At 58.6% G+C, this 26,259-nt stretch overlaps 1 protein-coding gene across 2 annotated transcripts; it reads left to right on the top strand.

The window, feature by feature from the left end:
• Positions 1-1,664: 1,664 nt before the first annotated feature.
• Positions 1,665-25,714, top strand: SLCO4A1 (solute carrier organic anion transporter family member 4A1). Of its 2 annotated transcripts, none has more exons than XM_052650732.1 (12): positions 1,665-1,781; positions 12,880-13,709; positions 14,621-14,711; positions 15,313-15,434; positions 15,811-15,922; positions 18,703-18,857; positions 20,271-20,466; positions 21,009-21,174; positions 21,262-21,434; positions 21,696-21,760; positions 22,375-22,523; positions 24,496-25,714. In XM_052650732.1, exons 1-12 carry the CDS (start codon positions 1,711-1,713, stop codon positions 24,658-24,660), a joined length of 2,295 nt encoding a protein of 764 aa, XP_052506692.1. In that variant the 5' UTR covers positions 1,665-1,710; the 3' UTR covers positions 24,661-25,714. The 2 variants fall into 2 exon arrangements, with proteins under 2 accessions (XP_052506692.1, XP_052506691.1); XM_052650731.1 differs by having other exon boundaries at positions 15,310-15,434.
• Positions 25,715-26,259: the final 545 nt, after the last annotated feature.

Below are 26,259 nucleotides of genomic sequence, written 5' to 3'. Positions count from 1 at the left end.
ACCCAGGAACAAGAGTTGGTGGTTTTTTCTCTTAAAGGGCAGCACCGGAAGTGGAGGCCAGTGTTCCAGGAGGAGCTGGATCTTTCCCCGGCTTGCAGGAGTGGAGGCTTGGAGGCAGCCACTAGCCCTGGGGACATCACCAGGAACTCCCAGGACCACTAGAGAGTAGGCAAAAGCTGGGCTCTGAAGGAAGAGCATTTCACAAATAACTGTGTGAATGGGGCCATCCCCTATAAGCCCCAGCACCTCTTCCTCTGGCTCTGACTGCCCCCCTCCACCTCCCGCACAGGAAGGGGCCAGCCTCTCATGCCTCCTTTGTGGTTCCCGTGGGCTTTACCACCCTAGGGTCACATTTTGGTTATTACTCTGTTACCCAGCTTATCTCAGGAGTCAAACACAGACACATGCATGGTTCACTTTTATAAGTTTCTTTTTTAAAAAATGTAAAGGAAAATAAAAAGGAAAAATTGTGGAGTGTTATTGTGATCAGCTACTAATATGTCACTTCCTGGCAACACTTATGAGTCCTTACATGGGCCAACTTCTTGCCCTGTTTTATTTCATTCAATGTTTTCAACAGCCCTTTAAGGAAGCTTCATCATCACTCTTTCGTAAAACAACGTAGTAACTGAAAGGGTTTCCACAGTGACTCAGTGGTAAAAAAAAAAAAAAAATTTGCCTGCAATGGAGGAGAGGCCCGCAGGAGATGAGGTTTAGCCCCTGGGTAGGGAAAATCCCCTGGAGGAGGAAATGGCAATCCACTCCAGTATTCTTGCCTGGAAAAATCCCAATGCATGGGGTCCCAAAGGAGTTGGACATGACTGGCCAACTAAACAAGTCATCACTCCCGCTTTATTGATGATGAAACTGAGGCTCTGAGAGATTAAGAACTGTGTTCAAGGTTAGGAACATGGGAGGATCTGTAGACTCTCTCATGCTGAGGGCAAAGGGTGTAGCCCACGCCTGACATCTACTGACGTCAAAAAAAGGATCCTTTTACTGAAAAGGCAACAAGCGGAAAACAGTGGATTCTTCAAGGGAGGTGCCGACCTCACCTTGTGGGCACGACCTGGCCCACGTCCTGGGCACGTCCCCAAACACGCAATCCCAAACTCTCAGGGGCCACGCAGAGGTAGACACCCCAACCTGGACCAAGGCCAGACCGAGGCCGGCAGTGCCCCGGCCCCCACCTACCACTGGAGGCCTTTCCGAAGCGGTAGAGCGGGAGACTCACTCCCTCCTACGTCCTGTCCCACGGTCTCCGTCCCACCAGCCCCGGTTCAGTTCCGAGTCAGTTTGAAACTGAGTCGCCGCGTGACTTGGGCAGCAGACTTCACCGATTGGCTCTCGTTTCCCGGCCTGTGACTCCGAGATGAGGGTCGCCCAACCAGAGTCGGCTCCAAGGGCACGCGGGGCTCGGGTGCGGCGGCGACCAGGGGGTTGGAAAGGCGTCCAGGCCCCCGCCCCTCTGCCAGCGCTCCTTGCCTCCAGGGATCTCGCGCCCCACCCCCCCCACCCCCCCCCCGCTCCAGCCCCGGGCTCCTCCCCTCGCCTCTCCAGCCCCGCCCGCCCCGCAGCGGCCGCGCTCTCGGCCAGCTGTCACCTCAGTGGGCGGGCCCGGGGGCGAGAGGGGCCGGGCCCAGCGTTCTCGGCGCTGCCATTGGCCAGAGTAGGTGAGGCCTCCCCGGCGGGCGGGCCCGGAGAGGATGAATGAAGCGGGAGTGGGCGCCGAGCGGCCGCCAGAGCGTGGTGAGCAGCGCTGCGGCCCGGACCTCTGGACGGTAAGTGAGCTGGGCAGCGAGGGCCGCGGAGGTTCAGGGCGCCTTCATGGGCGTGCCGCCTAGGTGCGCCGGGCCGCGACCTGCTGACATCAGGAGCGCGGCAGGTGCCCGCAGACACTGGGCTGGGACTAGGGGATCGCGGTGGCGCCGGCGCTGGAGCGGCTGGAATGCCAGGCAGCGCAGGACGCTGGGCCCCGGCAATGCGCCCCTCCGCCCGCCTGCCCCTTGGGACCGGCTGCAAAACTGACCCCCTCTCGCTGCCAGTTCCCCGGGCAGGGCGCCTCTGCGGAGGCGAGCGGAAGGGAAGGGAACGGGTGGTGGTTGGGGCTCGGGCGGGGATGGAGGGAGAGCCGGGGGTGGAGGGAGAGCCGGGGGTGGTGGCCAGGGCAGGTGGCCCCGCGCGCACGCAGCTCAGGCCACGCGGATCGCGCCAGTCTAGATGCGCCTCTCGGAGAGGCTGGGCCTCCACCTGCGGCGGATGCTGAGTCAAGGAGGAAATCGTCATGAACAGAAGTTTCTCGCGGGTGGCCTCGCTTTGTTCGCGCCACCGCGCTCGAGACACCTCGGGGAGGGGAGCGCGGGCGGAGCCAGCTCCGCGGGCTGGGCGGGGTGGGTGCGAGGGACTGGTCCCAGCCTGTGAGATGCCGGGCGCTCCGCTGTCCCCGCCCCACCACGCGAGGTCCCCCGAGCCCTGCACAGAGCCGGGGCTTGGGTACAGGGGTCCAGGAACTGAGGGAGGAGGGACGAGGGTACAGCCCTCTGCGCCCAGTGGGCAGCTTGGCCAGAGGCCTGGAAACCGAGGCAGAGGCTGGGATTTCAAGCCCGAGGAGCAAGCCTGGGCATTGCCGAACCCGGTGGGGAAAACTCGGCCAGGTATTGGGGTCTGGCTTCCAGGAAAGAGGCCCGTGGGTGCCCCTCCCCTTCCTCCACGTGCCCGGCTGGGGGCTCCCTCTGCTGGGTCAGACTTGGTGTGGGGCCTGTTTCACTCAGGACCACATGAGTTTTCCACAGTGAAGTAACCAAGTTCCTAGTGACCGCTTTTCTTGGTGCTTTTGGGAACTTGGGTTTGTTCTGTCTGATCAGAAACCGGCTCCAAGGAGGAGATGGGGTGAACCGTGATCACGGTGGTGCTGTTTGGTTTTCTTGTGCAGCCTGGAGTGTGTGGACTTCAGGGGAGAGAAGACACTGGGTTCAGCCAGGTCGGAGGAGCTCTAATACCAGCAGCAATCTAACGACAGCAGGCTGAGCTCTTGGGTCACTGAGCACTTAGCACCGCAGGCCTTGTGGTGCAGGCTTTGAGTATCAACTCAGGGAAACCTCCTTCCACTCACATGGGAGCTGCTGTTCCTCCCACTTCCCAGACGAGTAAACCGAGGCACTGAGCTGCAAGATGACGTGCCCAAAGTCACACTGGAGAATGTGGTAGAGAGGTTTGAGTCCATGTTTGTGTGATTCCAGACATCCTACAGCTCTGTACCTGGGGAAGAAGGAAACCCAGGAGAGCTAGGCGTGACGCAGGGCAAGGTCCCCAAAGGTGGGTGGCACCTTAGGGGATAGGAGCATTTGGCTGGACTGCCCAGATCCATGGGGGCAGGGAGGAGGCTTTCCCAGGCGCTGCCAGAGGGCAGGAAGGGAGAGGCGTCCTGGTGGGACACCCACCTGCACCCTGACCATCCTGCATCAGGACTCATCTCTCGGTCCTGCTGGGTGGGGTTGGCAGACACTGCCTGGAAATTTTTCACAGAGCTGCTACCTACCCAATGGCTATGACCTAACCCTGCTTCCCTGGGCGTGGCCCCTGTGGCAGGTGTCCCAACCAACTCCCTCCCCACTGCCATGGTGAGGCAGCCGGGAGATGGGAATTCAGGCAGGACAGCCGTGTGAGGGAGGTCTTGGGGCTGGTGTCTGGTCCTGGCCTCCGGTCTGTTTTGAGTGCCCAGTTCCCAATGACTCAGCTTGGAGAGCCTGACCCTTGCTGGGTCATGATGGATTTTGGGCTGGTTGTGGCTTGGGCTCTGGGTTATGTCTGGCTTCCAAACAGTTAAGGTCTCCCCTGCTCACTGTGAAGTCCAAGTTAATTCCAGGGCCCAGTGCTGTCTCCTCCATGCCCTCCATCTACTTGTCTCCATGAGTGCGAATCCAGCCCAGGTCAGCACTGCTGAGCCGTACAAATTTGCAGCTTCACGCACTCTTGCGCTAGAGCGAGTTTCTGCTACTTGTGGTCAATTTGAGCCTCCCCACAGGCTACAGGCAGGTGCTGGCACAGACCCAGGTGCCCACCATCCTGATGGCACAGCGGGCCCAGTGGGGGTGCCCAGAGGACTCACCCTGGCCCAATTCCCGCTTCCTGCATTGCTTTCTCTGACTGGAGTGTGGACAGAGACCATGAAAATATTACCCCCCACCCCGAGCCTTCACCTGGAGGGGTATATACGATAGTCATCGGGACACTCAGCCACTTTTGTTCCTGGGCATTCAGCTGCTGTGTGGCCTTGGCATGGTCATGGTGAGCATGGGTGCCCACATCTGGGCAGGACCCCCGTCTTCACCATGGACAGGCCTGCTGGGACACTACCCCAAGACAAGGCCTGCCAGCTCAGGCCTCTGATGACCTGGGTTCACAGATATTCGGTGGAGCCAGGTCCTGCTGTGGGGGAGGGGGGCCATGCTAGCTATGGACGTGCTGGACCCAGGATGTGTCTCCCGTGGGCTGGTCATGAGGACCCTTCCTCTGCTGGCCCAGGTCAGCCCTCAGCCCGCTTATGTCCGTGATGGCCATGGCACAGCCCCTTTCCCACCAGAATTAGCCTCTTGGACCACATCTCTGGGGGCGGAGGACGCACTCTTACAAAAAAAACCCCAAACAAAACAAAAAACCACGTGCCTCTTACAAAAACTGCTCAGTCATGTGTGGCCACTGAGGCTGCCTCAGGTCCAAGTACCAGGCTGGTCTGGATCTGCTTGTCAGTGTCCAGAGTCACAGGCTCACGGACTGTGGGCTTCCAACATGTCTTGTCCTCCCATGTGGCCGGGGCCACATGAACATCCTCACCATGGGGCCACCTTTCCCCAGTGGCTTTTTTACCCAGCAAGTCTTGGGGATACCTGAGGAAGACAGGGGTCTTGGGATCGCTGGGCTGAGGGTGGCACTCCCTTCCCACTCGGGCTTGCTCAGGGCCCAACCTCTAGGCAGATGCATGGGTTGGTACTTGGACCCATAGGCCTAAGAGGCCACCTGGGAGTGGCAATGTCCAGCCCGTGCCAAGGCAGGCCCATCATGCGGACCTGCTCCCAGCACCCCCAGAGCCATGAGAGCCTCTGCAGGTCTGTTCACCCCACCGTCCCACAGTCCGGGCTCGGGCTGTGGACTCAGGGTGGGAGCAGGAATGTCCATGCTGAGACAGCAGGACACCCCCTGCTGGATAGGTCCTCCCAGGTCTCCTTCAGACAGTCCTCCATTGTCGGCCTCCATGCAAAGCAGCCAGCTCCCTGGCCACTCACCTGTCTGTGGTCACCAGGTTTGCAAATTAGGGTGTGCCGATGCTGCAGTGGCTGCCCCAGGTCCTGACGCCCGGGAGTCTGCTCTGCAAATAGCTTTGAAACATGAAAGTTCCCACCTCTTCCCCACCCAGTCAGAGAAGGAGAGATCAGGAGGAGTTTAGGAGGCGAGGGGAGACGGCTGCCTGCAGAGCCCCCGGGGTCATGGGGAATGGAAGGAGCAGGGTGGGGAGGCTGGGAGACAGTCAAGCAGGCCATGGTACAGGAGCTCCGTGGGGCTGCTGTGTCGGTGCGGGGCAGTCACCACCATGTGGTTGTGGCTGGTGGCCTTGGAGCAGTCAGGTCAGGATGTCTGCTGGCTGGAGCATGAGGAGGAAGGAGAAATGAAACCTGCAATTCTTCCCTGGCTGCCAAGTTCTCAGTGGCATCAGGATGGAGCCTGGAAGCACCCCACACGTGTGGATGGGCCCCACCTGCCCACCCCAGCCTCAGGTCTCCCTGGGGCATTTGCTCCAGCTGCAGCCAGACTATCCCATGGGGAGCCAGGCTGAGGAGTCTCAGGGGCCCAGGCACCACCACCTGAGGCTTAACATACTACACTGGGTAATCCTGCATCCTTCCTACCTGCTGGGCTTTGCAGACAGACTTCAACTGGGAGGAGTAAATGCCTGGGGCAGGCTTGAGGAAGAAATGGGCAGGGCCAAGCAGGTGAATGTGAAAACCACCGAGGTCAGTCCTTTACTGACCCCAGGATCTCAGTTCTCATAGGCAGGGCCACAGTGAGCCACCCACATGGGGCTGCGGGCGACTGTGAAGATGCAGGAGGATGGGGGAGGAGCCAGGAGGGGACCCGGAGTCCTCTGCACAGGCACCTCAGGATGCAGCCGATGTCCAGGTGTTGAAGAAACCTTATCCTGCTAAGATAGCTATGCGTGAACGCACAAGTACTCGCACAGGCATGCACCTGAGTGCACTGTCTCACTTCTCTCGAAGAAGCCCCAGGTGAGGAGCTGCTGGCCGGAGGCCCCAGGGAGCATGTTGTTCTCCTGCTAATCCTCTTGCCTAATCCTTCAGGCTCTGACTCCCCCTAGGGAACAGGGAGAGGCTCTGGCAAGAGGGGAGAGTCCCCCCAATCCATCCCCTCCTCCTGCTTCCAACCTGCTGCCGCCTGGCCAGGAGCAGGCCTGGGTGGGACAAGGAGCAGGCATGGATGGGACAAGATTCCCCTGTAAGAGCAGGCTCTCTGGGGAGAGCTGTGTGCCCTGCGTGGCCCAGGAGGACAGTCGCTCTCTTCCCTGCATGTGGAGGGCATTCTCTATGTGTCTAGGGCCAGGAGGGTGGTCAAAACCTTCATCAGAGTTGTTCCCAGCCTCAGACATCTTTCCACGAGAACCAGGGCAGTAGAGCAGCAGAGTGGGCCTGCCTGGGTGGTTAGCAGGTGCCCCAGGACCGCCAGTCCCCTGCTGCCCCCCACTTTGGGGTCACGTGGCTGGAGTACTCTGGAGACTTTGTCCTGGGGCAGTGGTCCAGCACAGGGCTGAGGGGAGCCCTCCTGACTCAGGGGTGAGAGTTACATCCCTAACATGGGGGCACCCATGGTAGGGATCTCACATGTGCAGGAGATAGCTCAGTGTGCCGGGCCCAGGGGACAGGCATGGATGAAGATGGTGGCAGTGTCCAGTCAGGTGCCCCTTTCCCGCAGCCGGACTCCTGGGCCTCTGTCAACTCCAAGCTGTGAGTCTCTCAGCAGCCTGTGCTATTTGGATTTGCAACTGGGACAGTTTGCTACTGATTCTTAAGTGGTGGCCTGGAGTGTGGGGGACTGTGAACTCGTGAACGGGACGGTGTCCTGGGGATCTCCACCCCCACTGCCCAGCACAGACCTTGCACAGCAGGTGTTGACTCAGGATTACCTGATGTGTGAGTCAGGGTTCTCCAGAGAATCCCAGTTGATAGGAGACAGAGCACTATAAAAAGAGACTAATTAGAAGAGCTCAGCCCACGTGATTTTGTAAGATCTGCAGTTGCAAGCCGAGATCCGGCAGAGATGAAGTCATGGTTGCATCTGAAAGCCACAGTCTTGAGACCCAGAAAGAATGGTAAAGTGAAGTGAAGGCAGGAAAATGCCCAAGTCCCAGTTCAAAGGCAGCCCTGCTGGGCAGAAAGGGGAAGGGTCAGCCTTTCTGTTCTGTTCAGTTCTTCAACTGACCGGATAAGGCCCACTGTCCTAAATCTACTGATTTAGATGCTTACTGATTACAGAAATGCCCTCACAGCCACACCTGTAATGTTTATCCAGTGTCTGGGGGGGTGAGCCCTGGGACCCACCAGACTGACAGGTAGAATCTGCCATCACGCTGCTCTTGGCTCTGAGATCATGGACAAGGCACCAGGTTTATCTGCAGGTTCAGCAGAAGTAGGGGAAGCGCGATATGTCTGGAGTTAGATGGCTGCAGGCTCTCAGGTGAGGGTACCTTTGTCCTGGACCTGGGGTGCTGGCCGGAGCAGGCCTGGCCCTTCTGTGGTTCAGTCTCCACCCATTGTCCCTCTCGTGTCCCTCACCTCCCATCTCCTGCTCAAGTCTTCCTTCACTGTCCAGCTGCAGTCACCCGACCCCTCAACCATCAGCCAAGCCTGAAAGTTCAGGTCCCGGAAGAGATGCCACGCCACAGGTCAGGCCTTAGTGGCAGGTGGGAAGCAGATATGCTTTTCTGCTAAAACAATTTCCAAGTAGATGGAAACCTAGGCCACACGCACAGGGCCCAGGGGAGGAATTGGAGGGGTGGCCCAACTTCCTCCCCAAGCCCTGCAGCGTTGTCCAGTCCTCAGGGGACCCAGCTGGCCTTAAGTGGTGCTGCCACTGGACTCTGCCGCCCTGCCACCCTCCTGCTCACTTTTTGGCCTGAGACAGAGAAATAAAAGACAGTGGTCTTGGGGCTCAGCCTGGCTTTCAAGGGAGTTGGCCAACCATATGGAGGACAGCTGTGAAGTCACCTTCTCCTGGCTGAGGCTCGAGGGGTCGGGGGGCAGGGGTCACCTCATACCATTGCAGAAGTAGGTCCAGGAAGGAAATCACCCTGAGTGGCCTGGGCTGCACCCTCAGGCCCTGGCAGTGTTGTCTCAGGGAGCTGATGATCAGGAGCCTGAGACAGAGCAGCTTGGCCATGCCCACCGCCCCTCACTCACACCTGAGTCTACGTCCTGGACTCATGGCAGTGCCTGAAAAGCCCTTGTGCCAGTGCTGGCAGCTCCTGCAGGCCCGATTCTCAGCAAACCTGTGGGTGAGATCAAGTCCTTGAGCTGCTCACATAGCAAAGTGTCCTTTAAGCACAGGGCAGGCATCAGCATGACGGTCTGTGTTCACTTCTGGAGCCGGCTCCTAACACCACACACACCCAGCACATGTCACCCAAGATCTTGGTACAAACTCAGGAATCTCCTCCTGAGGACCTGGGTACACAGGGCCCTCCTCAAGGCTGAGATCCCCATGTCATGGGATCCATGTGCCTGCCAACGGAGGGGACACCAGGCGCCACTGGCTCCACGTCATGGCCGTCTCTGCCTGGCCCCCCCAACACACAGACCCCCCCCCCCAGTGCCTCCGTCGCACCAGGGCCCACCCACCCAATTTCTGATCCAAACACCACTGATGAGGGTGGGCGTCTCCAACTGGCGCACAGCACACTTAGCAGAATCGGGCCTCAGTTACAGTTTGGGTGGATTCCTTCCTAGGCTGCCTCAGTGGAGGGGGGTGGCGTCAAGCTCTGCACTCGGGCTCTTGTGTCCTGGCCATCACAGCCACTCCTGGCGGACCTGGCCAGGAGGCACCAGGGCTGTGTACCGAGTGATGTTGTGGTCCCATTTATTTCTCATGTCATACGGGTGGTGGCCACTGCTGGTCACCTGGTTATATGTCTAAAATGGGATTTTCCATCTGTGAATTGAAGAGCAGGCGATGTGCCTGAGGATAGACTGACTTTCTGTGTTTGTGTCAGAGACCAGAGCTCATGGCTCATATAAACTTCATGCTGACCTGGAACTGTTTGCACCACCCACACTGGCCTTCCAGTCTCATTAAATGGGCTGTTTTCAAATAGGAAGGACTATTGCTCAGTGACCATTGCTAGTCGTGAAAGCTTAGCAGCCTGGCTGCCTCCTAAACCCTGCTGGGGCCCGATCCTTCCTGTCCTGGCCCCTGGATTTCTCCTGCTGAGGGGTCAGTGGGAGAGTTAAACAAGCTGGGGGAGGGGTAAACAAGTCCGCGATTTTGCAGATCCTCCTGGGAACACCTACCCACCGATGATAAATCCTTGGCTCAGTACTGCCCTCCATCCCCATGGACCACTGGATCAGCCTCTCCGAGCCGCCGATCCCCTCGGCCTGCTTGGGGCAACTCACTCTGGGTCTATTCTAGCCCAGGTTGGGGTCCAGGGCACTGTTGGTTATGTGTGTGCATTCATGTGTTTGAGCATGAAAAGTGCAGACAGTGGTATGTGCTCAGGTGCACACACAGACGTGTTGGTGCATGTGTGTGTACCTGCCTGTGTATGCACATTGAGACAAAACACTGGAGGGACGAGCCGCATAGCACCAACACACAGTGGCCTCTGGGCAATGATGAGCCTGTTCTGTTTTTCTCTGAGTTTCTGTGTCGGGAAAGTGTCAGAGCCACAGGGCTGGGGACTGGGGAGGCAGAGCCGTCCTGTCCCAGGGCTCACGCTTGTCACCAGCCACACTGTTCCACAGCGGCCGGGGCTCCCACGTGAACCGTGGGCACAGCTGCATCGGGACCTGGTCTGCGGGCGCAAATATATTGATTTCTGTCCACTAGGAGCCTTGATGATCCTTCCCCTTCTGCAGGCACCTTCCTTGTAGCTCTTATGACCTAGCCTGGTGTGCCAGGGTGTGTAGCTCTATAAATATAGCTCTGGGCGTCGTCATGGCCCCAGGGACAACTGAAGGGGAATTTTTTCTGTCCACGCTTGGCCTCAAGATCTGGCTGCTGATTGCCTGGCAGTGCCAGTTTCCAAAATAAACAGTGGACTCCATGAGTCGATGACACACAGTTGGTCATGGTTCTTTGAATGAAATGTCGTCAAGGACACCTGTGACTCTCGCACGCGGTCTCATCCTAACCAGCCCTGGCTGGCAGTGTGACCTCGAGAAAATTGCTGACCTCTCTGGGTCCACTTTCCTTTCCTGGAAGATGGGCTGTGGCCAGACGTGCACCAACGACAGGGACACAGCCTGGGTGTAGAGCTTAGACACCAGAAAGTAGGCTGTTGCCATTTCATGCCCACGGCCTGGCCCCAAAGGAGGCCAGAGAAGAGGCCGGAGTGAGGCTAAAATTAGCCAACACGGAGCCTCTGAGGAGCAGGCCAAGGTCTATAGGAAAGATGGGGCTCCCCAGCCTCAACGCACCTGCAAGGGGCTCATGGGAGGTGGTGCTTCCAGACCCCTCCCAACGCAGAACTGCCTCCTGGCCCCGGGTGTTGGTCCCACCGCAGCCACTTCCCTCACCCTGGGCTGCTTCCCAGTTTGCAAGAGTAACACAAGATAAGCCATTCTTTTGTTTAAAAACAGGCAGTCCTGGGAATTCCCTTGTGGTCCAGTGGTTGGTGGTGGTAGTTTTGTTGCTAAGCATATCCGACTCTTCCGACTCCATGGACTGTAGCCTGCCAGGCTCTTCTGTCCGTGGGATTCTCCAGGCAAGAATACTGGAGTATTTCCATTTCCTCTGAGATTCCACACTGCAGGGGGCCCACGTTCAATCCCTGCTTGGGAAACTAAGATCCTGTAAGCCAGGCAGCTCTCATGGCCAAAAACCAGCCCATGGACATCCCAAAACTGCCATCTCAAGGGCTGAAGGATCTGTTTGTGGCCACTGTGGCTGAAAAGCCCTCTTTGCTCTCGAGCAGCAGGGCCCAGGCAAGGTGCAACTGCCCTGAGGCACTCCTGGTGTCTCTTCCTGACCCCATAGCCCGAAAGTGTTAGTGGGAACAGCCCTCTGCCCTTACCGCTGGGCGTACATCCTGTTCTGAGTGCCTGTGGCCTCCTGGAAGCCAGGACTCCTTGGGGGCTGCGTGAGGTCCTATAACAGAGGATCACCAACAGGAGACTTACAAGGACAGAACTTTGTTCCTCCAGGTCTGGAGGCCAGAGTCTGGGTGTGGGCAGGTTGCCTTTCGTCTGGAGACTCTGGGGTGGGGCCTCCTCGCCTCTTCCCGCCCCTGGTCCCCCCACCCCCGCTGGCGTCCTGGGCTTGTGGCTGCATCCCTGCCTCTCTGCCTCCTTGTTGATGGCTTCTCCCCTGAGGACACAGTCACAGGATTTGGGGCCATCCCCAAGCCAGGTTGTGCATGCATGCCCACTTGTGTGTGACTCTTTGTGACCTCAGGGACTGGAGCCTGCCAGGCTCCTCTGCCCATGGGATTTCCCAAGCAAGAATACTGGAGTGGGTTGCCGTGCCCTCCTCCAGGAGATCTTCCTGACCCAGGGATCAAACCGTGTCTCCTGAATTACAGGCGGATTTCAGGATGATCGCATCTCAAATCAAAGATCATGTCTGCAAAGTCGCTTTTTCCAGATAAAGTCACGCTCGCGGTGGGGGGACTTTCCTTTTCCGGGGGACCACCATTCTCCCTCCCAAAGCGGCTCCATCACTAGGTGCCTGAAGGGCTCGGTCCACAGATCTGATCTGAGATGAGTCTGGGGCAGCCTCAAGCCTCTGGGCAGCGGCCCCTCCCCTGGCATTTTCATGGGCAGCAGAGGTGTAGATGTAAGCGAGGTGGGAAAATCAGCTTCTTTCCTCTTAGGATGCATAGTGCTTGTTGCCACCTGGGTTCCCAGGCAACCTTGGGGCAGACAGAGGGCCTGTTGACCTGGTGTAGGGACTGCCCTCTCTCAAAGTTTGGGGGTGTTGGGGTGACAGGAGCCCCTGGGAGCCTCAGGATGAGTGATTTCATGGCCCTGATTGAGCTCCTTTTGGTCAGGGGCCAGGGGTCAGAGTGAGGCCCAGAGAGGGCAGGCTGGGAGTTTGCAGAAAGATGCAGGGTTGGCATGACCGCCCTTAACCTGCCTGTAGGGCAGCAGACCACAGTGGTTTCAGCATCTTGAGAGACTGGCCACAAGTGAGGCCCAGTGCCAGCTGACCCTCCTGTCCAGTGCCACCCCAGGGATCTGGGGCACCTGTCCTTATCCCTTCCTCACTTCCCACACTCCACACTCTGCACTCGGATGGTTTTCCCTTTTGTGCGGGAGTGCGAAGCCAGCTGGGTGTGAGTTCAGAGTAGGGGGCAGTCAGCTGTCCCAGGCGGAACACACAGCTCAAGCTGGTGAGCCAAGGCCATGGGGAAGGTGTGGGTTGGGGAGACTCAGGTGTTCACATAGCTTCTGACTCGGTCCTGCTGTATCTCGGCTCTGCTCTCTGCTCTCTGGCCTTGTTCAGGCCAGGAGTGCCCTGAGTGTGTGGGTCTGGATCCCAGGAGGGGGCTGGTCAGGGAGGCCACCCCCACCAGGCTGGACACCAGGCAAGCAGAGTGCAAGGCCTGGGGGCGGGTTCTCCTGGAGTGGAAACGCTAACCAACAATTCTTCCCGCAGATCGAACCAGCCGTTGGAATCCCGCGCGTCTGTTCCCACGGCTGTCCCTGCCACACCCTCAGCGGAGATGCCCCAGCACTCGACGGGGGACAAGCCCCTCGTCTCGATGCCGCAGCTGGTCTTCCCCGGCCTACCCTCGGGCACCGACAGCGAGTGTGACCACACACCCTCCAGCAGGCGGGTGTCCCTCAGTGCACCCCTGAGCCAGCCGCTGTGCCAGCCCGAGAAGCGTGGGCCCCAGGCAGCCCAGGAGGTGTGCTACGTGGCAGCTGGACAGCCCGGGGAGGCTTGCGGCTGGCGGGCCTTTGCCCCTGCGTGCCTGCAGGCCTTCAACACACCGCAGGGCTTCCTGCTGTTCCTGTGCGTGGCCTCCTTCCTGCAGGGCATGACGGTGAATGGCTTCATCAACACCGTCATTACGTCCATCGAGCGGCGCTATGACCTTCACAGCTACCAGAGCGGCCTCATCGCCAGCTCCTATGACGTGGCTGCGTGCCTCTGCCTCACCTTCGTCAGCTACTTTGGAGGCCAAGGCCACAAGCCCCGCTGGTTGGGCTGGGGCGTGCTGGTCATGGGCACTGGCTCGCTGGTCTTCGCACTGCCGCACTTCACCGCCGGCCGCTATGAGGTGCAGGTGGATGAAGTCGTGGGGACCTGCTGGGCCAACCACAGCTCAACATGCAGAGATGGCGCCTCCGGCCTGTCCAGCTACCGGCTGGTCTTCATGCTGGGCCAGTTCCTGCATGGCATGGGTGCCACACCGCTCTACACACTGGGCGTCACCTACCTGGATGAGAATGTCAAGTCCAGCTACTCACCGGTCTACATTGGTGAGTGGGCAGGCGTGCTGGCAGTGAGGCCCACCGGGTGTCTGCTTGTAGCCCAGCCCCATCCAAGCCCCCTATGTGCATTTCCTCACTGGCCACATGTGGTCACATCTGGCCTCAGGGGCTCCTAGGTGAGGTGGCAGGTGAGCACGGGCCTGAATTTCACCTGATGCCTCAACTGATGGATGTGGTGCCGGCCGAGCTCAGCCTGACCCCCATACATCTTGAGGGTTCCAAAGCACGTGGTCCGGTGGTTAGTACTCTGCACCTTCACTGCAGGAGGCCCAGGTTTGATCCCTGGTTGGGGACTAAGATCCTGCAAGTTGGACTCAGCCAGTGGCTGGGTTACAGAGCTGGGCACTGCCATGCCTCCCTTGGGGGATGGCCTTGAGCCTCATGCTGCCCCCGAGAGCCTCTTGTTTATTTGGGTGAGATTTCTGAGCTCTCAGCCTCATGCTGCCCACTTCTCTGAGCGAATCCTGCACGGTCTACTCTCCCAGGGCAGGGCCGGGGTCAGTGGAGAGCCCCCAACTTGTGCTCCGGCCTGGCCAGGCTTGCTCACTGTCCCGCTTCCTATTCCACCGTCATGTGGCAGTTGCCATTCTGAGGTCTGGGGTGGGGACCCAGGTGAGCCTGCAGCCCCACACGGGTGCCGCCCTCATCTTGCAAAATGAGGGTCTCGGGATCTTTTGGGGGGGAAGAGTCCAGGGGCCATCTGCGAGGCTTTGAGAGGAATGTTTTAAAATCACCTTGAAAGGTTGACACTGGCCGATATCAGACACAGTGGAGACTGTACAAGGAACACTCAGGTTAAGGGGGTTCCTCCCGGGGCTGGGGTGGAGGGCAGCGATGCAAGGGTTTCTCTCAGGTAGGCAGGTGGGGCGGGGGGTCCTGACGGCTCTGCTCCTTTCCAGCCACCTTCTACACCGCGGCCATCCTCGGCCCCGCAGCTGGCTACCTGGTGGGCGGCACCCTGCTGAACATTTACACCGATATCAGCCAACAGTGAGTGACCTGGGCCCTACGGCTGTGGTCTAGACCACAGGGAAAGCACCACTGTTGATGCAGGGGGATGGTGGCCTTGGGCAGGGGTCCAGGCTGGCCCTGCTCTGGTGGACCTGGGAGTCTGGGGGCCACTTGGAGAGTGTAGCCTGGGGGAGGGGACAGTGTAGATGGACAGCCTCCCAGAGCCGGAAGAGACCAGCTGCAACTGCTCCCGTGCTCTTTGCCGAGGCCAGGGCACCAGCCGTGCCCTCTCTGCACTGCTTTGGGGTGTGGGGTGTGCCTTGCCCTGCTCTTGCTGGGAGAACCTGGCCCCCCGCCAGCCGCCTGTCCTCACGGCCTTGTTGGGAGGCAGCCTGGCAGGCCCCAGAGGAAGGGACCTGAGCAGGCCGCACAGCATCAGCCAGCCAGTTACCATGGTGCATCCCCACCCCACATCTTTCCTGATGCCCTTGTCCACTGCTGGTCCCAGACCTGGTGTGGGGGGGCATCAGGGCAGAGCCTTGATCTCTGCCTCTCACTGACCAGCAGGCAGAAGGGTGCCTGGTGTGTGTGCTCTGGGTGCTGTGAGCACAGCACTGACCCCAAGCGTCTCTTGCAGCAGGACGGAGCTGACCACCGAAAGCCCACTGTGGGTGGGCGCCTGGTGGGTCGGCTTCCTGGGCGCTGGGGCTGCTGCCTTCCTCGTCGCGGTCCCCATCCTCGGCTACCCACGGCAGCTGCCAGGTGGGTGCTTCCCGCCCCAGGTGAGTGGGAGACAGGACACGCTGTCCCCTGCTCTTCCTCCTCCCTTCATCCACTGGGCGATGCTGCCCTCCTGCAGGGGGCCCAACCCGTGAGCTTCCTCTATGCCTGCCACCTTTACCCGCTCAGGGACCCAGGGGAGAGGCTTGTTTCAATGGGAGAAGTGCGCCCCTTTCAGTTCCTTCCCTCTGGTCCCCTGTTGAGCCCTGCAGACTCTCTCCCACTCCCCTTCCCTGCCAGTGTGTCACTACGGTGCAGCTAGTGTCTGTCCAGGAGCCTTGTCTACCAGCTGGTCCCACACCCAGGAGAGGCACTGGGGCCTTGGGTCTCTGCCCCTCACCAACACCCATCCTTTCAGGCTCCCAGCGCTATGTGGTCATGAAAGCATCTGAAACATACCAGCTGAAGGACAGTAGCCACAAGGTGACCAGCAACCCTGACTTCGGGAAAACCATCAGAGACCTGCCTCTGTAAGGACCTTGGGGATCTCTCATCTGTACCTGTGCGTCCTGCAGACCCATTAGGGTACTCCACATGCTGGGTCTTCACCCTCAGCTAGGAGAGTCCTGTGACCCCTCCAGGGTCATGTGGGAAGTCCACACCCCCTATACATCCCGTGACTCAGCAACCTTCGAGTCTTGGCTCCGAAACTTAGGCAAATAGATTAAGAAGCAGCAGACAGAACCTCCTGGCATGGAGCCACTGAGGGCCTGTTCTGACACCCCACAGCGCCTGCCCCCCACTGCCCAGGCCTGTGGACCCAGGGACCCACACACAGGGGCCTGTTCATACTCCTGCATGGCAGGTTCTGGGGGCCGTGCCTGGTACCTCCTCGTGGTTACTAAGTGAGCCCCTGATGCTAGGGTGAGTTGTCCCGCAGACAGTGAGTCCACAGTCCTCAGGGAAGCTGCTGACCCCACCCCCAGGAGTCACCCCTCCACCTGTCCTCTGCTCGTTTCCCTGGGAGTCACCTGCATGTGCCCTCGGGGCTCCATGGGAGGGACCATCCAGCCTCTGCCTCCTCTGGGGCAGTGATGTCCTGTGTATGTCATGTGTGACCTGGCCTCACTTTGCGGACATCACTGTGTCAGGACAAACACAGCCAAGGCTGCTGGGATCTCAGAGGGACCGTGTTTGGGGGGGCTCCCAGTGGGCCAGGGCCTCTCGTCAGGGCATTCTGTGAGGGGTTCTCCCAGGCAGGGGGAGGAGGCGCTCAAATTACCTGCCTGAATTCAGCCTCACTGAGCGCCCACCCGCCCCGCAGCTTCCTCAGCCCATGAATGTCCCCTTGCGGGGTGGATACTGTCAGCGGTGAGAATGAGCCCCCAATGTCTGTCTTCAACACAGGGAGGATGATGTGGGGTCAGGGAAACCCTGGGCTGCTTGCTGCCTGGTTAGACCCCCCAGAAGAGCCACCCACACAGGAGTTGCCCCTGAGACTGGCAGAACCGCCCCAGGGCCACACTGGCTGGGGACACGCTCGTCCTGTCTCCCAACACCACAGTGGAGCTGGGTGAAGGGCCACCCACTCTCTCTGAGCAGCGCCAGCACCACGGGTGTTAACAGCCTGGTCCCCATAGCCCCAGGGACAAAGTGCAGAGATAAGGAGATTTCTGCTCAGGCTTGGCTCCCTGAACTGGCTGCTGCTAATAAAAGGAATCCAGGAACATGGCCCTCTGTCAAGGTCGTGACTAGTTCTCTGAGCCAAAGTTCAATACAGGAATTTCAGCTGAGGAACCTATAGACAGGGATTAAGAAATGAGGAAGTTCACGTATTTCTGGGAAGAGTCAACTGGCCTGAGCCTCACTGAACATCCCCATAGCCTGAGCAGGTCTGGGTAGGTCCGGGAAGGGACTGGTCACACCTAGGGCTTCCCAGCCACCATACACACAAACACACACACAGGCACACACACAAACACTCACACAGGCACACATAGGCACACACACACGCACACAGGTGCACACACACAGGCACATACACACACACACAGTCTAGTCCCAGACAGCCTCACCAAGACAGCATTTCCTCTGCATCTTATTTCCTCCATGTACGTGAGGCTCAGACAGTTGACCAGAAAGAGGCCTGGTCATAAGTCTTCTAGCCTGGACGTCAGTTCTAAAATGGAATCAGGCCTCTGTCTGCATCAGGAGGGAGACAGAGGCTGCCCTGAGGTTAACCTGAGCAGCTGCGGGGGTGGGGTGACTTCATTAGTGTCGATCTCCTCCCCCGGGTGTTGTGACCGCACTGCGAGCTCCTACTAGGCAGGATCCAATTTATTGTTGGCCTGTGTCCTCAAAATGAAGAGCATTTCAGCATCAGGGTGTCAGAACTGCTTTGACAGGTGCACTGATGGCTGGGCCTGGCGGGGTTTCCCTCCTGCGAGGGTCACACTCTTGTCTGAGGGACTGGTTCTCCGGGTGGGTCTCCCTCCTAGGAGTATGACCCAGAGTGTCTCAGGGTGTGGGACTTCCCTCCTGGGAGGGTCAGCCTCAATGTCTGAGGAGCTGGCTCTGTGGGCAGGAGGCTCATGAGGCCTCAGCTGCAGACACAGAGAATAGGAGCAAAGGCGGCCGTCCTCAGCCGCTGTGACAGGCTCTGTCAACACAGCCATTTGTCACCAGACTTTGCCTGCTTGTGGGCACCTGAGAAGACCCATGGCTCCAAGAGAAACTGCCCCCAGCCCGCATCGCTTTATCAAGCCCCTAGTGTCACCCCACTAGCCACTGTCCCCCAAGTGCCCACCAAGAAGAGTTGGGAACCAGTAAAGCCCACCAGGGGCTCCTTGGAGGGGTCTCTGGCTCCAAACCATGGGTCTTCCCACCACCCCCTTTCACTGGTGGTGCTTGAGTCACCCCCCCTGCAGGCCCTGATCCCCTCTCCCGGCGACCACCCAGTCCTGGATGATGACAGCCGCCTGTCCCAGGCCCCTCTGCTGGTCCTCCCAGCTGCCCCCAGGGCTGATTCAGTAGCATCGTGACTCGGGGTCTCTCTCCACACTGGAGCCAGACTCTGTGACCTCCACCTTTCCCAGCAAGCCACGGGTTCCAGATCCGGGCACCAGCACTCGCCTGCCCAACGCTTGGTTTCTCTGGAGTAAATGTGGGGTGTCCCCCGCTCTCCTGCACCCCGCCCACTCCTTCCTCAGAACCAGGGCTCCTTGTGTTCAGGTGGGAAGGGCTCTGACTCTGGCCCACTCTGATTCTCAGTCTCTTCTCTCTGGTCTCCATTCCCCTCCCCATGGAGCAGCTCCATCTGGCTCCTCCTAAAGAACCCCACGTTCATCCTGCTCTGCCTGGCCGGGGCCACCGAGGCCACGCTCATCGCCGGCATGTCCACGTTCGGGCCCAAGTTCCTCGAGTCGCAGTTCAGCCTCAGCGCCTCAGAAGCCGCCACTTTGTTTGGTGAGAACACTCCTTGAGTCTTAAGGAAATGGGTCCTCTGCTTTTTCATCAGTTTTCAGAGGGGCCTTTGATAATCTCTTCTAGAAAACCCCAGGCAGTGCCGCCCACATGGGCCACACATCCTGGGTGCATGGTCCTGCCCAGGCAGGGGCCCAGAGCAGGCATCCAGGCTCCTACAGGAGAGCTCTGATCACACTTACGAAGCCCCCCTCCCCGATGGGGAGGAAGGTCATTACTGGGGGCTGGCCGGTCTCTCCATGGGTGCTGGGGAGCCTGGGTCTTTGTGTCCCTGGTCGTGGCGGAAGGGGTTTGGGTGGCAGATCCCACTAGACTCCCTTGGGCCTGGCCGTCCCTGGGAGCCAGGCGATGAGTGTCCTGGGGTCTCCCTGAGTCTGGAGACCCAGGCCAGCTTGGCTGAAGGCATACTGTGGCCAGAGGTGGTTGGCCTTCCCAGGTGAGGGTCCTCCTTAGGACCCTCCTCCCAGCCCTGTTCATGGCATAGCCCTGTGTTTGGGGGCAACCACGGCCTCATAGAGGGCATGCCGGGCATGAGGTATGCGGGGTCCATCCTGGCCAGGCCCCACCCCCAGGGCTCTCTTCCCTGTGTACGTGGATGATGTCAGATTGGGGCCCTATCCCCCGGCTAATGCCCCTAGACACCCCTCCTTGCTGGCCTCATGGCTGAGCCCATCTGCCTACATCCCCACCCAAGCAGCTGTCTCCCCTTCCCCACAGCAGCCAACAATCCTTTCTTAGAACAGCATGTCCCTGGGGTCCTCAGAGCTGGTCTCAATCTGGGGAGAGGGGCTCACTGAGCCTAGGGGCTTTGAGGTCCCCTCCACCCACTCCCGTCTGCACCCCATCTCATGCCAATGAAGCCACGCACGCCGTGCGCTCAGTCACCTCAGTCGTGTCCACCTCTCTGTGACCCTATGGACTGCAGCCCACCAGGCTCCCAGGAACTGGACCCAGGTCTCCCACACTGGTAAAGAATCGATTCTTTACCATCTGAGCCACCAGGGAAGCCCTACATCATACCAAATGGCAGCAGCCACCAGCTTCTCCAAACACCTACTTGTGGTCAGACTCTGACTGCCTGGGCCCAGTAATGTGTTTGTCCTGTGGCCTCCCCAGCGGGTGGGGCTGGGGGCCAGTGACCCATCCTCTTCCCTGTCTGTTCTTCCCCTGCCTCCCTGGGCCTCTGAGTGGCTGGCCTAGTGGCCTCCCCAGGCCCTGGGGTCCCCGAGAGCATTGGTCAGGGTCCCCACGTGAGGCGCAGAGCCCAGCACTGCCACGAGAATGGGGCCCCATGACTGTGCACCTCCATCTCCCCATCTGCAAAGCGGAGATGAGACCCAGCTGGCCCCAGCCCCAAGGCCGCCAGGATGGCCCTGAGCCCTTCCCTCTCCTCAGGATACCTGGTGGTGCCAGCGGGAGGTGGAGGCACATTCCTGGGTGGATTCTTTGTGAACAAGTTCAAACTCCGAGGCTCCGGGATCATCAAGTTCTGCCTGCTCTGCACCCTGGTCAGCCTGCTGGCCTCCTTCATCTTCCTCATGCACTGCCCCGGGGTTCCCATGGCAGGTGTGACCGCCGGCTACAACAGAAGGTAAGTGCCAGGCAGCACTGGGGTGAGGGGAGACCCCTGTGTGAGCTGAGGGGACCAGGGGTCCCTGGAACGGAGGTGGGGTCTGGCACTTGGGGTGCAGTCGCTGGCTGGTTATAACAGCAAGGGGACTTCCCAGGTGGCGCTAGTGGTAAAGAATCCACCTGCCAATGCAGGAGACAGAAGAGACGTGGGTTTGATCCCTGGGTCGTGAAGATTCCCCTGGAGAAGGGAATGGCAACCCTCTCTAGTATTCTTGCCTGGAGAAACCCACGGACAGAGGAGCCTGGTGAGCTACGGTCCATGGGGTTACAAAGAGTTGGACATGACTGAAGTGACTTAGCAAATAAGCAAGCATAACAGCAAGGATGATGACCTCAGTGGGGCCTGGTGGCTGGTCCCTGAGCCTCTGTCTGTAAAATGGGACAGTGGCAGCCCCAGCTGTGGAGCAAAACTCGGAGAGTTCAGAACCCCTCAGTTGTGGGCCGGTGAAGACCAGACCCTAGACTTGCCCCCACCCCGCCACCGCCCTCTTCTGCCTGCAGCCTCCTGCCTGAAGGCCACCTGGAGCTGATGGCTGCCTGCAACACTCACTGCGGCTGCCAGACAGAGCACTACAGCCCCGTGTGTGGCTCCGATGGCCTCATGTACTACTCGCCGTGCTATGCGGGCTGCTTGGAGGTGGCCGTGTCCGGTCCGGGCGGCCAGAAGGTAAGCGTGGCTGCTGAGCGGTCGCGGGGCGGGGGTTGGGGCCCTGCCGCTTCCTCCGGTAATCAGCGCTGTTGTTGCGCTCCTCAGGTGTACCGAGACTGTAGCTGTATCCCTCAGAATTTTTCCTCTGGTTTTGGCCATGCTACCGCAGGGAAATGCACTTCAACTTGTCAGAGAAAGCCCCTCCTTCTGGTTTTCATATTCGTTGTAATTGTCTTTACCTTCCTCAGCAGCATTCCTGCACTAACAGCGACTTTACGGTAAGCCCGGGGCAGGGTTCGCTCTGGTCCAGAACCTTCCCTTTGCAGCTAAGCTGGAGCTCTGCGGATCCCTGAGGGATGTGTGCCGGGCCCCGAAGAGCTCTGGCAGGAAAGAGCTGACTGCCTCTTGCGGTGTTTGCCACCTGGGGAGGTGGTGATGCAGCCCGGGGCTTGGCCAGGACCCAGAGCCGCCATGGGGGTGTTATGTGTTAGGCAACCAAGCTTCCCCAGGCATTGACTTGTGTTGGTTTTTCATTGCAGGTGCGTCTGTGATCAGCAGAGATCTTTTGCACTGGGAATCCAGTGGATCGTGGTTAGAACTCTAGGTACTGTGCTGTGTAAGGAAGCCAAGCACAGTTGTGTGGTGTGTTCACTGCACAAGAGCAGGCGTCAGGCTCAAGAGCCTCCCAGCAGGAGGCTATGTCGCCCCAGGGAAGGATGCCATTCCTTAAGAGTCCACTAGAGGGACCCCTGGCCATTTATTTGCCCTGAGGGTACCGTTGTTCAGTCACTTAATCTTGTCTGACTCTTTGCTACCGCATAGACTGCAGCACGGCAGGCTTCCCTGTCCTTCACTATCCCCCAGAGTTTGCCCAAACTCATGTCCATTGAGTGGGTGATGCCATCCAACCATCTCTTCCTCCATTGCCCCTCAATGCCCTTCTTCCTCCTCCTGCCCTCAGTCTTTCCTAGCATCAGGGACTTTTCTAAACAGCCCAGAGTGCGCCCTTTCCTCAGTAACACACAGACTCCACCAGAGTCAAAGATCATGGGGCATCTTGGTTGCAGAGGCAAGTCCCCAGAGAAGGGATCCCTTAAGTTCCCTTTGCACCCCCTGAGAACACCTTCCCGAGGGCCCATGCTGTATGGGTCACTGGCACTGCACCCCCACCCCTGCTCCCCAGATGTGTCCAGCCAGTGAGTGCACCTCTCTTCACAGGCAGCATCCCGGGGCCCATTGCCTTCGGCTGGGTGATCGACAAGGCATGTCTGCTCTGGCAAGACCAGTGCGGCCAGCAGGGCTCCTGCTTTGTGTACCAGAACTCGACCATGAGCTGGTACCTGCTCATCGCAGGGGTGGGATACAAGGTGAGCAGGGCAGTGTCCCCCCAGGGGCACTGTGGGGGAGGGGTGGGAGCCCTAGAGTCCATTCCAAAGAGCCAAGAGTCTTCTCCCACTAGTTCGGGGGTCTGGGCAGCCCCTGGGTTCTTCCAACAGCTTTATCCCCCACTGGAAGGGGTGCCCTGGGTATCAGCCCTGCTTCTGGTTCCCAGAAGGGGATCATTCCCTGTTCTGAGCGGTCACTGTTGGGATGTGATGACCTGATGCCAGTGGAGGCAATGACGGGACAGCAAGTCCAGGGCTTATGTCCAGCCCACCCCCATCCCCCTGCCCTCTGGAGCCCTCACCATCCTCGACCCACTCACCGCCACCCCCCCCCCCACCCCCTCGTGGCTTGCCCTGGGGCTCTAGTCAGCTGAGGCTTTGGAGAAATAAAAAACCACTCCCCTGAGCAAGAGTCAGGCAGGCCTGCCCACTCGGGCTGGTGGGCTGGGAGGGTCCACAAGCTGAGTTTCTCCCTCTGCCTCTCTGGTGGGCCTTGAGTTACATCCCACTCCTCAGCCTGACCCTCTGCTTTCAACTCTTAAGAGAACCTTTCTGCTGGATCTCTCCACACAAGCTCTGCAGGGAGAAGCTTAGTATTTTCATTTTGAATTTACCCCCATTGGAGGAAAAGGTGCAAGACTTCCCAAATAAAGCAGAATCTTAGGGCCAGTCTATAAGAATGTCTTGGTTTTCTTCTTCGGGTGGAGGGTAAACTCGGGATGTTGTACTGGCAGAACCGCCTCTTTAGGGAGAGCCGCAAAGACAGGATTCTCAGCTACCTTTGGGTTTATCTCCCCGAAGATTAGCTTAAAAATAGCCAAGTGTGAGAAGGGATTTGTGCGGCTCTGGACAAGTAGGTCAATATAAAGAGTCGTGCCTACACAGGGAGCTGGCCTTCACTTTCTTTTTCCCTGTGTTGTGTGATCCCTCAGCCAGAGCAGCCGGCTGGTACATAGACCACTGTCTGCCCAGATAGCACCCCCACAACCTCGGCACCGGGGTGGGATCGGCTCCCAAAGTCAGTGCTAATTTTAGTGGGGGAGGGGGGAGAGGCCAGGTGCTCCCGTTGGGTCACAAGGTCACTAGAGGAAATAGCCTCTTGTCACTGTAGTTTTAGGTCCATCCACCCCTGTGAAAACCCAGCTTTCACACCTTAAACACACACACACATACAGAGGCCAGCATGCCTGCCCACAATTTCGTCTTCCGGATGGCCTGTGACTCCAGCATCATCATGGGGTGATCTGGGCAGTGGCTGCAGTGAAGTGACCGCTGACGCTGACCACCTCTTTCTTAGGTTCAGGGGCAGCTATGACAAAAGACCCCACACTGGGGCTTAGACAGAAATTAATTCTTTCTGTTCTGGAAGCCAAGTGTCCGAAATCAAGGAGTCTGTAGTGTCCACTGCATCTGGGGTTTCTGCAGGGCTCTGTCAGTGGCCTCCCCCTCCCAGTGGCTCCTCCGCCCTTGGATCTCCTAGGCTTCTGGGGGCAGCACCCTGTCTCTACCTCCATCTTGGCTGCTCCCTGAGTGTCTGTGTCAGCTCCCCTTCTCTATGTGGACACCAGTCACTGGACCTCCTGCAGAATGACTGCAACACCCCTAACTTAATTATGCCCACAAAGATCCTATTTTCAGATTGAGTCCTGCTCACAGGTTCTGGGAGTCAGGACATATCTTTTGGGGTACACTGTTCAGCCCACAGCAAGCACCGCCCACTTCACCCAGTGCCCTTGTTTTCAAGTCAAATCTCATTTTTCATTCCCCCACTAAAAATATTGGTATCCAAGCTGGGTCTGGCTATGCAGGACAGATGGGTCCTCTGGCCAGAGCAGGGCCTGGCTCTCCAGGATGCTGTGAGGAACCCAGAGCCAGGCCGGGGCTTAGAAGTGGGAGCACCTGGGACCTCTGGGTGGGCAGCTCGGCCAAGGTCCAGTGGCTCCTTTCTCTTCAGGTCCTGGGCTCCATCTTCTTTGCCATTGCCTGCTTTCTGTACAAGAGCCCATTGGGGTCTTCTGATGGCCTGGAGGCTTCTCTGCCCAGCCAGTCCTCGGCCTCTGACAACCCCTCAGACCTTCAGGAAGCCCCCTCAGCTCTCCGGATCCAGAGTGACATCTGACAGCCCACCTGCCCACCCAGGGGCATGGACTTGCCACGTAGCACGTCCTGGAAACACTGTCTCGTTGCTCCCTGGACGCGGGGACCCCTCCCCGATAGAGGCCCAGCATTGAAGACCTGCAAAAATCTGCTGGTGGATCTTGGGGGACTGAGCTGATGACCACATGTCGAAGCCTCAAGGGCACCGGGGAGGAAGAATGCAAGATGCATCCAAGTGGAAGCCCCTGACCCAGCCCCTCTGGACCTCGCCGATGGAGCAGGGTGACCGGCTCTTGGCGTGGAAGGAGCAGCTGGCTTTCCAGCTGGATGAGGCACCATCTCTCTTTGGTCCCTCACTCTCAGCTCTTTCCCATGGGCTTGGCCAGATGGCGTCCCTGGGAGCCTCAGGGTCCCTTGGAAACATGGACAGCTGTGCTTGTAAAGCCACCTGTGCCCTCCTATGTGACTGCGTCTGTCATTGCACAGAATGCAAAACCACCTGTGGGCTCCAGGGAGCTGCTTCCGTGTCCCCTCTTCTCTCCTTCCAGTGGCAGATGCCTGGAGTGAGTGTTCCCCAGTGGAGATGCTGAGCTCCCATCATGGTCTTAGATGCCCGGGGCTCCTCACAGTGCTCACGCTGATGCTGACCTGGTTGAGGCCACTCAGAGGAAGGGACAGGGATCCCACACTGTGGACAAGCTGGTGCCTTGCGGCTCCTGGGTGGGTCCATGGCATTTTTCAGGCAGCCTGCCTTGATGTCCCACATTTCTCCTGATAAAAAGGAGACCCAGGCGCTGTGTCCTGGGGAAACTTCTCTTTCATGTGTTGTTGTAAACTGGCTGTCACCTCCTGTCCTCAGGCTCATAACCCTACAGCGGGACAGGAGCAACCTAAGAATGTAGCTATGGACCCATATTGTGCAAAGCACTTATTTATAGAATTTGTTTTTACTTGACCATTTGCTGAGCACTTGTGAATTCTACCCGGAGGGCATTGGGACTTGTGTGGAATGTTTACTGTCCATGTCCTCTGTTAAAACTGTATGTGTGTAAATATATTTTAATATTTAAAGCATATATTCCTTCCCAGTGTGTTTTATAACCATAAATCTGCAAAGTTCAGCAGTTTTGCAAATTGTCTGAGTGGGCTTTTGTGAGTTCATGTCCTTATGGACTGCCCTGGGGTGAGCAGTCGCTTGATTGAGGTCCCTCCCACCCCTCAAAGTGGTGACCCCTTCCCTATGTGACCTGAGTCCCCTTCCTTCAGGGCCCAGCGCCCAAGTTGGGGGCAGGGGGCTTGGCCCTCAGCCAGGGTCCTGCTTCCCACCACTGTCATGAAGCAGTGGGATTCAGTCAGGGTGACTGGGTACCGTGGCCGGCACTTGTGTGTGTGGACACGCGTATGCACACCTGTCAGACCCAGCCCAGGGTTACTCTTTCCCTAAACGTCCAAATGTGACAGAACAGTGACCAGGATGGGCTGTGTCCCTGTCTGCTTCATCTCCTGAAGGTGGGAGGTGGCGATCACCATTCTCACTGGATGCTTCTTGGAAGAGGCATCTGGTTCCCGGCTCTGCCTGTCCCGGCACCTGCGGCTGGTGCTCTGGTGTCTCATTACACAG

The sequence above is a fragment of the Budorcas taxicolor genome, chromosome 13 (assembly GCF_023091745.1).
Source record: "Budorcas taxicolor isolate Tak-1 chromosome 13, Takin1.1, whole genome shotgun sequence".
In the NCBI taxonomy this organism is placed as follows: Eukaryota; Metazoa; Chordata; class Mammalia; order Artiodactyla; family Bovidae; genus Budorcas; species Budorcas taxicolor.
The sequence above is the reverse complement of the archived record's forward strand: the minus strand, read 5'-3'. Positions and strand labels throughout refer to the sequence as shown.

Coding starts and splice junctions, on each gene's coding strand:
- SLCO4A1 (XM_052650731.1), top strand. CDS start 1,711: ATGAAGCGGGAGTGGGCGCCGAGCGGCCGCCAGAGCGTGGTGAGCAGC. Junction 1,782..12,879: donor GCGGCCCGGACCTCTGGACG/GTAAGTGAGCTG, acceptor TTCTTCCCGCAG/ATCGAACCAGCCGTTGGAAT. Junction 21,761..22,374: donor GATCGTGGTTAGAACTCTAG/GTACTGTGCTGT, acceptor CTCTCTTCACAG/GCAGCATCCCGGGGCCCATT.